At 38.5% G+C, this 12,802-nt stretch overlaps 1 protein-coding gene across 3 annotated transcripts in view; it reads left to right on the top strand.

The window, feature by feature from the left end:
* VCAN (versican) overlaps positions 1-11,504 on the top strand; it is a 113,759-nt gene extending 102,255 nt beyond the window's left edge. For all 3 annotated transcript variants that reach the window (XM_075021363.1, XM_075021365.1, XM_075021364.1), the window contains exons 13-15: positions 6,780-6,924; positions 8,077-8,259; positions 8,735-11,504. In XM_075021363.1, the coding sequence (XP_074877464.1) occupies positions 6,780-6,924; positions 8,077-8,259; positions 8,735-8,865 (459 nt within the window). In that variant the 3' untranslated portion in view covers positions 8,866-11,504. The remainder of the gene's footprint in view (positions 1-6,779; positions 6,925-8,076; positions 8,260-8,734) is intronic.
* Positions 11,505-12,802: the final 1,298 nt, after the last annotated feature.

The raw sequence follows: 12,802 nt of genomic DNA on the forward strand, positions 1-12,802 counted from the left end.
GCAAAAAAAGCTCAGATTAAGGGTTTGAGGGAAGCCATTCAACTATTATATAACTTATATCTGGATCATGACATGATTTTTATGTGTACTTGTAGATAAGTTTAAATACAGCAGCTGCCTTCAAATTGACTAAAATTTCGCCCAGCAAAGATTTACCAACATACTTAGCTTGGTGCTTCCTTCAGCAAGTTACTTTAGCATGTGTCTGAATTGTGCATGGGATCTACCCTATAGAGTTTAGGGCACCACCTATGTCTTTAAAGGAAGGTATATGCTTAACCACTCACTGAATGGAGTTTTTAATCTCATGAATGCTTTTGGTGAGTTCTGTCAGACTGCTCCCATTCATAAAATTAAACAGAAAAATCCTTTGCAGGACTAGGGTGAAATTAAGTGAAACAGAGCCTATGCTCTAAGTTGGTTTCTTGTCTTTCCCAATGTATAAATGCGTTTAAATACTAGGTGAACTTAATGGGAGTATTTCAGACATTGCCAAATCTTCACAGTAATGTGTTTGAATTTTTTTTTATCAAAAGGAAATGCAATGCCTTTGAAAATTCCCATGAGCGTCTCATGTAACAGAATCAGTGCTGTATCACAGTATGAGCCACGAACAACGGTTTTCTGAACTGATCCATATACTCATTGTAACCTTGTGCTGATCTTGTTGTAGTTCAGCCAATTTATAAAACTGGGTAATTGCCAGGACTTACTGAAAGTGAAATGTAATTTTTAGTTAAGCTATCCAATTACAACAGAACCTCCACAGCGAGGGACTTGTTCAGGGGCTTTCCTGATAAAGATTTCTAAGAATTTGTTTGCTATTGTGAAAAATGTGTATTCCTCTTCTTAGCAGAGTTATGGGGGGAAAAAAGGACAATAGTCAGTCAGATTTGCAGTGGTGGTTTCAGCTTGTTTAGTGATAAATACCCGGCAGGAAGAGTTGCTTCACTTTATGATGAAGTATCCGGTCAGCCAGTCCCTACATCTTTCCTTGTTTGTTTTTTTTTTTTATTTGCCTCATTAGTCTTGTATTAGGAAGAAATCAGACAGGGAAGCAGCTAGAATGAATGAAAATAAAAATCACACTGGAAATTTCAGGTCCCCAAAAGTGCCAAGACAGATTTGTACTTTAAGCTTATTCAAACATGCTGAAAACATGCTTCCTTTTCCCAGAAGGAAAAGCATTAACCCTGTAAATCTAAACAGATGTATTTCAAGTAAATTATCTCCTAGCTTTAGTTATGGACAGATTATTTGCCTTTACACATTAAGGAGGTCAAGCTGTAAAGTTTTGTTTGCATCAGTAGTTTATTTTTTTGTGCTTCATTAAACACAGTGCTTGTTGACTATTTTGGAATACAAAATCCAAGTGATTGATCTCAGCCACTTGGTATGCATTTTGAAGACAAGGAATGACTGAAATTTCCAGATGATTGTCACAAAGCTGAGATACTGCTTACACATGGATTCAGATTGGCAGTGCAAACATCTGAAAGAACTGAGTGGATTACTCACTAATAAGGAAATGAGTCTCTCAAATAAGGCTGGTTATCTGAAAATTTAAATAACAAATCTCCCACAAGGTAGGATCTTGTTCATGATGGGAAGGCTGTGCTCATTCAATTTAATTAGCAGCCATCTGAATGAGAAAAAAATAGTGAGTAGCTAATAAAGTTAGCTGCTTTACAGTTCTTGGTATAATCCTGGCTTTCTTAGATTTAATTTATGTGAAAAGTCAGCCTGTCACCCAACTGGCAGATTATGGCTGTGCGTTAATCCAATGCCATATAAGGAAATCCTCCCTCAAAATGTGGAACTTAATAACATGTCTTCATGGGCTCTTGTAACCATCACATCCAAGCTCCTCCTGTGAGGCAAGAGAATATATTGTCACTGTTTTACAGACTGGGAATCAGCCAGTCAAATGCATTGTCTAATGCCACGTAGGAAGCCTGAAGAACTGAATCCCATCTCAGCTGCAGCTCGGTTAACCCATGGACCATTCACCCTCTTTCTGCAGGAAAATTTTCAGAGATCTTTACCAGAGAAAGCTAGAACAACTAAATCTAATGTGTCAGCACAGACTTTGATTTCAACAAAAAAACTGTACAAGAAAGATTAATTAATTATTACAGTATAATTAAAGGCATAAAGATCGTAACAAGAGCTCCAGTTTTCAGCCTAAAATGATGGCAAGACAGACAAGTGGTGTGGCTCCCAAAGGACCAAATGAATGTACAGGGACAAAAATCCTGTCCCCAATGCTAGGTCCTGCAGTTGCCTGATTACATAGAAACCGCAGCTTTTTGATAAAAAACACCCAGGCATCTTGCCATCATGGATGTTGAGATTTGCAGAGTGGCAGGTGCAGTGGTGTCTGCCTGAGCCCGAGGTGTGTGTTTCCAGGCTTCACTCCCCTGCATTGCTTTGAACTTCCCTCTCCACAGCCATGTCAGCAAAGCACGTTTAATAGCTGGAGGAGAAAAGTATAGCTGGACAAACCTCCTTTGAAGTACATTTTGAGTCATGTACATAATTAAGATTATACGTCCTAAAATGTACAGTCAGGCAGTGCTTTACATCTTAATCCACGGCAAAACTTCACATGTGTTATAGTAACATTACTTAAAAAACAGGGTAGTAATGGTTTTTATGTCCCTCTGTGTGATCATCCAGTGTTAAGTATTTCTGCTGAGGGACGAATAAAAGGGTCAGAGCAGCTTTTCTTCTGTGTATTAACTTAGCATTTGAATCTCTTTAGGTTTACAGAAACATAAGGAGTATCTTATGAATGATACAGCTAAGAGTATTGCTAAAGGTGTTGACTGAAGCTTGGTTGTTGGCAAAAGGATGTCCTGAGCTTTATTAATTCAAACACAGTGGTCCTTAGTGCAGTTTCATTGGTCTGCTGAGACAATGACAGTTTACATGAACATATAACCTAGCAGCAGGGTGGCTGGAACGATGCCAGCAGGTTTTGGCTCATCTGTGAATATGTCTGATCTTTTTTGGACATGATCTTAAAAACCAAACAAACCTAAATGATACATATTGCCAAGGACTGAAGTTATTATTATTTTTTTTTGTACAACATACTTTTCTAAAAGACATTACGCGTTGAAATACAAGGATCTTAAATGACATAGCCACTTCGAAAAGGGAATTGTATTCAGGGTATTTTGAGCAGTGTTTCTCAACAGAATAATTATGACCTGAGAATCTTAGATGCTTACTGCACTTATTGCAAGGGTAGGGGAGTCTTAGCACACTTGGTATGAGAGATTGTAAGGGATACCTTTGAAAATAAACAGTACAAATCAATATGTGACTTATGCAATTTGGTTCTTTCCCATTGATTTTTTACGGATATAGGTTTACTTGAGATAGTGTAGTCACTCCTGATTTAGACTAGTGTAACTGAAAAACAGAATCATGCTCATGGTCATGCAAAAATGTATCTGTAAGAGGAAAACAAAATATTAGTTTATTTGTCTAGCAACTTATTCCACTCAAACTGTGAGAATCTTTTTGTATCGTTATCCCATTATCAGTGGCTAAATAAGGCATTGAAAAACTACAGAAGAGCTGGGTGGAGACCTAAGAAAGCAATTCAGCAGTCTGGAACTTCCTCTGCTAAGCAATTCTGGCACTAAACCCAAGCAAAATCAGAGTTACTCAGCCAAAATAAATCTGTGCAATGACGATATCAAATGTGAGGTAACAGCAAGTCACGCTGGAGGATATCAGACATTCTTGAATAAACCACAGGGCCTAGATTGGCCTTTGCCATTACACTGCAGCCCTGCCAGCAAAGCAAACAAATATTCTGGAGTCATTATGGCAAGGCAAGTAAGAGCATATGGAGTCTATGTGCTTAGGGTGGGAGCTGGCAAGCTGCTGAATACCTTCAGCTCACACGCCCCCAATAGCCATTAAAAATCCTTAATTCCCACACTCTGATCCCTATGGAAGCAAACATGTCTGTAGTATAATTTCCACAAGAAACAGCTGCAAGGCTTGTTTAAGTCTTTCTTTTGCTGTCAGGGTGTATTGATCAAAATTTTCTATCACTAACCTGGCTGTTTAATTTTTCTATGAGTCTGTATGTCTGGGCATATTCTTGAAGGTTATTGGATTGCCTCAGTTTAAGAAGTTGCTGCCCATTCTCTGAGCAGTGTAACCAACCATGCATACACTCATGACTTACATTAGCACATCTTAATTTTCAGCTAGGTTGGGTAGTAAGACATTCAGAGGTGAAAGTGAGAGGTGATTGCTTCCTGCTGCTTACCCCATCTCCGCAACACTCAGACAGATTTCCCTGCAGCATGAGTGAAACCTACACCAATTTTCCTTCAATGCCTTATACTTTGTGGTGCTCTGGAAGGTGCATCACAGCCCCCCATGTAGAGGAGACGGAGCAGGTATCTGGGGCAGTACTATCAGCAAGCCTAAGCCTTCTGTGTGTGCATTCACTCAGCTATCTCTGGTTTAGCCAGCAGGAGCTTTCTATGTTGTGGTAGCATGACCTTTTCTGATCAGATTCCTGCATCCTTAACCAGCTCTGCTATAAAAAGGTGTTAGACCTTTGGCTCAGTGGCCATTCCAAAATACTCTTTTGGAAAAGGGGTCTTGGAGCACCCTAAATTACATTAATAGACACCATGCATACGCATATTCCTTCCTCCTTGTTTTCCTTCTCGCTGGCTCATGAGATATACACAGAACTTGCTTTTCTTTTTTGCACTACGTGTTGCAGGAAGCTCCCCCCCCCCCGCAGATCCCATTTGACTCATATGTATGGTATTTGGCTACTGTGCTTGCAAAACTCATACTCTGATTTATAAGCTAATGTGAAATGCTGAATTCTGGACTTGAGTAAATGAGTTAGTGTGTATTGTAGTTTAGGACTATTAAACACTGAAAGGTAGAGATGGAATTAAGTTAGTTCCACATAAAAAGGGGGAAGTTTTATTAGAGGTAATAAATTCAGTGCAGAACGAATTTATTTAGACCATGATTGTTAAATTGCTTGGATAATTAAAACCTGTGATGGTTAAGATGACACGTGGTTGGAAAAGGCTAAGTATTTAACTCAGTTTTTTCATAGTTTGATTCATTGTAAGGTAAATACTACTTGTGTGGGATATGTTAACTTTATTTCTAAAATGTGTTCACCCAGGCAGTGAATAGCGGTTATTTCATAAAGTTAAGAAAATAGAAAGCTAAACTTTCATGACATTTATATGGGCCAACTCTAGACAGAAAGATGTAAGCACTGAGGAAAATATAAGCACTGTAGAAACTGTGTCATTTTGACCATACAAGGGTCTAGCTGCCTGTTTAATGTCTGGCATTTATGTGAATTCCAGTTCTTTCAGATATCTATTTTTATCCTTCATTAAATTCTTCTTGGAGTGACACAACAGAAATCCCAAAGAAAATCGCTAAGAATAGTTTCCCAAACCTTCTCTTGCTTTTCTTTACATAACATTATGCAAATCTCAATTTACTGTGCTTCATTTTGGACCAAGATAAAACAAGAAGTGGGATAAAGATTACCCCAACTCTGCTGATTGCAAGGACAGTAGGCTATATGTCCCCTACCAAGGACTACTGCACAGGTTTTCAATTGGTGTGACACTCCCTTTGTTTCTATTTTACTTGCTTATTGATTGAGAAACAGACTGAATTCTCCCTAATTTTCATCCCAAAATGACATTGTGCAATGATAAGCTTAGCCATGCTTGAAAGAGTCCATTCTACAGTGGAATAAATGCAGGTTTAGCCCATGCATGGAGCTGTGTGAGCCTGCCAGCAGCCAGCATCCGCAGCTCCTGGTAGGGACATAATTTAGGTAGATGTAGAGCTGAAAGCTGCAGAGATGTACAGCTAAATAACTGCAGACCTACATGGAGCCAGCTTGGATCCCAAAGGACAGAGCCTGCCCAAATCGATATGCCAGATGTATGTGCTAGGTGCAGGGCTAAGAAACTATTTTTTATTTTTTATGCTAAAGATATTTTTCGGCTATTTGAATGTTCTTTTTCTGTGTGTGTCACATACCAACAATCAGATTTCTACTTGTGAAACTAGTGTACCAGTTCCTGGTTTTATTCATACATATTCACAGATATATGGAGTTAGTTTTTCTACAGAGGGCAGAATTTGGATCATCATTTCTAAAGCTGAAAGGCTGCTGTATATGCTCAGACTGCCACCTAGGTCTTTTTAATGGAAATATCAATCTGCAATGCTCTGGGGGCACATTTTGACACCTTTACTTATTTTACACCTAATTCTGCACGTCATACCATTGAATGACTTCATTAAATGAGGTCAGAGAATAAATAATTTGAGTCTGAGAAGGTAGCCTGTAATTTGCCATTTAGTAGACATGGACTAACAAGGGTTACAGGCTATTTACTACATTTCCTAGCATTCCACTTCATGTCTGTCTATGTAGGAAAGAGTGTGTTTCAACACACTTAGGATCAGATTTTGCTTATGCTGAAATGTGTCATTTTGTTTTGTTCATCTGAGATCAGTTTACAGTAAGTGAGAAGTTAGATCAGATTTTTTTGCCCCATTAATATAATCTGTTAATAGAGTGGGAGGATATTATAAATATAGCTTTGTTCAGTTTGTGCTTAACAGCCAGAATCAAACAATTGAGATTGCTCTTCATCGAAGTTAATGTTGTGTGTTCTTCTGTAAAATGGAATGTAAATATACTCCAGCACTGGGAATAATGGTTTTGCTCCTCTTTTCTGCAGCAATATGAGAACTGGCGACCAAATCAGCCAGACAGCTTCTTTTCTGCTGGAGAAGACTGTGTTGTTATAATATGGCATGAGAATGGGCAATGGAATGATGTACCATGCAATTATCACCTTACCTATACCTGCAAGAAAGGAACAGGTACAAACTTTCCAGTAACAATAGCATAAGTCTCTAAATTCCAGTTTTATAAAGTTAAAATGACAACTTCTAGCTGATTTCTGGTGACCAACACAGTGAGCCCTCAATTGAGTTAGCCTCACAAAGTCATCCTTCGTCTGTATCCACGTATTACATCTCTAGCTAATCTGCTCTTGAGTCAGGAGCAAAAGTGCACACAGTTGAAACTCTTGGTTAAAACCAGGCAAATTTCTTCTTAGGTACAGATCTCAGCAAAACAGGCATTCATGCACCTGGCAGGCCTGCTTTACTTGCATACCATGAATATATTGCCAACTCTTCTTTCCTGCGATGGTATCACCGTGAAGTATGTGGGCAGCAGAATACTGGTAGGCAGTCAGAGCAGGCAGCTGACCATTGGTATGTGGTTAGCTTTTCATTTTCAGTTGAGCTTACTCTTCACCCATCAAGTAATGTTGAACTTTGTCTTCCTCTTTTCCAAAACCATCTAGTTTAATGGCACCGCTGGAATCTGAAAAGCACATTTGGTTTCTACACTGTTAAAGCTGATACTTAGAAACCTGACTGTTACCAGGAGCTGTACAGAAATACTTTAGGAATTGCCTCTGCCTCTTCAGACTGGGAAAGTAAAGAAGCAGCCAAAATCTTGTGTGTGCTCCATTGTTTCCTGATTACCATTTACAACTTTTTGTTAACATGTTCTCTGGGCATTGAAGGATCCATCAGTTTTAAGTGCTTTTAAATAGTCTATTGTTGAGGAAGACATGAGAAGTATTGAAAATGAGACTTTTTTCTTAAATGCCTGTAATAACTTCACTGATTTTCAGGTTTTGCAGCTTTCCAGTCAAAATCACTTCTTTATGTGAGTATGCCAACCTTTTTGGCTCAAATTTACATCAGAAATTTAAACCCCAAAGGCAATACTAGCTATACTGTCTGCTGTTTTCCAATTTTCATCATTACTGTATTTGGTCTACAAGACTGGAGAACTACATAAAAGATTGATCTCCCCATCCTTATTTGGATATGTCTCTTGGGAGTCTAACTGAAGTCCCTTGACATCTTCCCTTAGCCAGGGTTTAGAGGTCAGTACCATATTCAGAAGTGCATTTACAAACTGATGTTTTGGGTTATGTTCTCTCTTCCTTTCAGTTGCTTGTGGTCAGCCTCCTGTTGTGGAAAATGCAAAGACCTTTGGGAAGATGAAACCTCGTTATGAGATCAACTCCCTTATTAGATATCACTGCAAAGATGGTTTCATCCAGCGCCATATTCCAACCATCCGGTGTCAAGGGAATGGAAGATGGGATATGCCTAAAATTACTTGCATGAATCGTGAGTTCTTTGAAAGCAAACCAGTGCTGGATCAGAAGCAATAGACTAATTTAAGATTAATAAGTAATGAACATGTAGTTTAAGAGAAGTGCAAATCTGGTATGACAGAGTATGACAGTAATACTGCTCACTCTAGCTGTAGGAAAAAACATCAGGCCTCCAAAACTAATGAAAATGTTCCTCTTCTGTTTTTACAGAAGCCACTAAGATTCTTTTAAAGTGAAAAACAATGCTCTTACAAAGCCCCTGAAATCAACAGGTTCCTAATAGTACTAACAATTCTTTCTGCAACTGTGGTCTAAGTGTGTGTAAGAGATGCTTCTCCTGTCTGTAACGTGGTCATAGTACCAATTATTCATTTGTTAACCCTCTAATTAATCAAGAATAAATGGAACTGTAATGTGAAGCATAGCCAGCCCAGTCATAGTTAAATAATTTTAAATTAATTTCCCCTTTTTCCTCCTTCTCATTGCAGCGTCCAAGTACCAAAGGACTTACTCTAAGAAATACTACTATAAACATTCTTCATCAGGAAAGGGAACATCATTAAATTCATCAAAACACTACCATCGCTGGATCAGGACATGGCAGGACTCAAGGCGCTGAGAGCTAAATGGTGAATGGGGATTTCCACCATTTCCGCCAAAGTCATTACTTTCTGTGCCTTTTCTATCACTTATGGGAGTATTATCGAATTGTTTTGAAACTATGGACTGCGGTATTCACAATGCATTTTGCAAAAATATGGTGTTTATCAGAAAATTTAAAAAAAAAAAAAAAGGAGAAGTGCTTATGGGGATAAAAGGTAACCATTTCCAGCCTATAAAGATTATTAGTTTCTATATGCCATCGGTGTGGACCATTTTATGATATATACCAGCCTTCTGCAATATTTAAACAGCTCAATTTTAGCACCAATGAAAATGTAAATAAGATGATTTTAATGTTGTTTAATTGTGTGTTGTTTTTAAAATCCTGTATATAAAATGAAAAGTCACACTAATTTCAGGCATATTTATGGTTAGAATGGCCTCAGAGGTCTTCAGTCATTTATGACATTGTTTCTATGTTGTTTACCTAGGCTGGAAATGGTTGAAATAACTTCACTGACTGAAATTTGCTCTTATCAGGTGAAGATAAATACACAAGTGACATGACTTTTTTTTTTTTTTTAATGGCAACTGTGCCAATTTCTATCCAAGGTACAGTTTGTGTCCATGTGATGCAAAGTTTAGACAGAGCACATAAAAGTGGCATGAAGCATGAACTAGGGACTGCAATGTGGAACTTTTTTTCTGCTCTCCATTCCAGCTTCACCATTCATGAGAAAGGACTGCATGGAGGAGTTGTGTATGACAAGGAGGGCCTGTAAAAATCCAAGTGCTAATACATTAACTTTATCAACCAGGGCCACTTTTTTGAAAAGAAAAAAAAAGGAAAAAAAGGAAAAAAATTTACTTTCACGACATTAACCACAAGGTCTATATTACAGGTCTCTGCATTCTAAAATGGAGATAGACCTGGTGTTTGGGGGATTTTTTTTTGTAAAAAACAAACAAAAATCAAAAAAGTAAATAATTTTGTATATATAACCATTTTTTAATCTTTTTATAAAGTAATGAATGTTTGTGTATGAATGCTGCAGCTGTGAAGCGTACATAAATAAATGAAGTAAGCCATACTGATTTAATTTATTGGATGTTATTTTACCCATGCAAAGAAGATTAAAAGAGCTCGCCAGTGCAGTATTAGCCCCTGAGCTCCACTTTTGGAACCATCTTTCAGTTCAACTGCTATTTCCCTGGAGAACAAAATTCCTGCTATACAGGATCATTTGTTTGTGGTTAGATGGGTGAGAACCGTGTGACTTACAGAAGAATCAGATTCTTGGCTTTCTAGAAAGAAGTGTGTGCACAAAGAGATTATAGGTTGTAGTTGGTGCAGTGTGTACGTAGGAGTTTTCTATTATGATTTCTTACCCTGGTCAGCTCGATGACTGACCTGGATGTGTACAGTAAATGTAGAAGGTAACATTTGAAACGACCTCTCCACAGAAAGGACTGTTATTTCTGCAGAGTGCCTTGCACACCTTTGGGCACAGGACAAAAAACAACAAAACAAAACAAAACGAAAGGTGAAAATAAAGAACAGTAAGTTCCCTATGATATACCTTTTAAAATAACATTACAAATACAAACACAGATGGGAGGTTTATGCCTTTGTGTTAGTGTGGGGATATGATGCAAAAAAGTTGAAAGGGAAAGGAAAAGAATTGAAACCCAGCCAACATGTAAGAGTTTGTACTAGGCAGAGCTGCCCATGGAGTGACCTTGCCATAGCTCATTGGGAACAGTAATTACAGCTCCAGACAACATCTCTTAAAAAATTGCAGTGACTGCTCCATCAAGTGTACCCAATCTTTATGCGTTCAATGTGGCAGTGCGTCACTGTGTTGGCCGGTTCATTCCCCACCCCTTGCCCCCAAACAATGCACATAATACTTTTCTCTATTTATATTATTATCTTGTATAGTGTATAATGTGAATGTCTGGTTTTTGTGAATGAAAGTCTAAAATCTTTGTAACTTTTATATCTGCTTCTGTTTCACCAAAGAAACAAGGTTTTGCTATACTGTGACTTGTCTTGTTATTGCATGTCTTCCTGTTTAAATCTATGCAATGTGATTTTTTTCATATGAATACAATTAGACTGTCAGGTACTTCACAATTATCATGGGCTTAGTCAAGTGCCCACTGGAGTCAAAGAGAGTCAGCTGGCTGAACTTTAGTAGGTGCTGGATTTGACTTTATATGAGCAGCTCTAGGGGATATTTTAAGATATACATTGTATGTTTTGAAGTTGATTATTGCTTGTATAAGTCAAGGCTCTGTTCATAAATATACAGTATTCTACACATCACTTCCTTGTACCAGAAACATGCAGAACAGAAAATATATTTTAACACTTTGCAAACTTTCTCACCATATGTATAAAAAACCCTGCATAGATTTGTTGTTTTCTTGTCTACTTGTTGGATTTAAACAATGTTGTAAGGCATTCAGATAACATTGTGATTGTAGTTTTAAATAGGTTAGATACAGTGCTTATATTGATTTTTTTCACCTCCTTCTATTACGCATAATAAAATAGGACTGACAACATTCCTTATTAAAAAAAAAACAAAAAAAACAAAAAAAACCTGTTACCCATGCTTGTTTATTTAGACAGAGAATGGAACTTTATTCAGCTCTGAAAACTTTTTCTATTACTGATATAAACCCCAAATGTTCCAATACCAACCCCCTGCAAAACGCACCCACTCATATCACAAAGTTAGGTCTGCTGTGAAGGCAAGGCATTACTATGAGTGCCGTGATGCCTTTATGTGGAGCATCTCTGAACTCCAGTGTGCGGAAGCATGTTGGGATTGGAGTAGAGGGATAGAAGACAAAACTGGAGATTTAAATACAGATTTTCTGAGTGACTGTTTGTTAGCTCTGCTTTCTTGCCTTTCAAGTTAAACCAGAATTCTTTTTAACTTATTTTTCGAAGTTACCATGTATCTGCTGCAGAAATAGAAGAGTCTGCTTCAAATTGTGTTTTACAAGTACAGGCAAGACAAGTTTCAGAGTGGTATTCCTGTAGTAATCTTCCCCTTTTGCATGAGTATTAATCTTTTTGTCTCTACTAACACACTGTCTGCCATTTAAAAGGATACAGAAACAGCTGTAGACTAGGAGGTGGAAAGGTTAGGAGAGGATGGGGCACTGATGATTAAAGTAATTAGGTTAAAGGAGTTCAGATGTGCACTAAACATCTTGGGTTGCCACCAGCGCACGGAGTGTCTGGTTCAACCAAGGCTCAGGCCGCAGCTTTGTGCACAGAGCTCAAAATGCTACATGAGAGCAATTAATTGCATTTTCTGTGCCCATAAAAATCTCTGTAGAGTGGCTATTATTATTCTGAACATCTTCCTGTCCCTTCAGACACTGACAGTATTTGACTTTCTAGCATGAACCTCGGAGCATGGGATTCACCTCCTGCAGAGGTTAACACCACACAGGATAGAAATAAGCGAGGCCACTTGTTTCGGTAGAGCTTCTCAAATAGCAAGAGAAGGTGCTGGTTAGCGGAAACATTCCTGTAGTCCAGCTACACCCTGAAAGATGCAAAACTTCTTGAAGCCGGGGAGGAAGATGCAGCTCCCTGATGGCAGATGTCCTTGCGGGACGTTGGTCTCTATGGGATCTCTTGCCTGAGATGTCGCTGTGAGTAGCGACTCATCAGATACTGGGATGGATGAACCATGTGGGAGAAAACCCAAGTCCCTGGAAGTGCACCAGGTGGCCCAGCAAGATACAAATGGGCTGGCAAGGGGCTCCCAATAGGAAGGGTAGCCTGCAAAGAGGGCTTTGCAGTCAGAAATTGCTTTGCCAGGGCAGTGGTTGGAGGAACGTTGTCTGAGCTTCAACCTATGGCCTATGGGTATGGTTAAGGTCTATGTCTGTAATACTTTTTTTAAGAAAAAAGTCTTGATTTCTGT

The sequence above is a fragment of the Buteo buteo genome, chromosome Z (genome assembly GCF_964188355.1).
Source record: "Buteo buteo chromosome Z, bButBut1.hap1.1, whole genome shotgun sequence".
Lineage (NCBI taxonomy): Eukaryota > Metazoa > Chordata > Aves > Accipitriformes > Accipitridae > Buteo > Buteo buteo.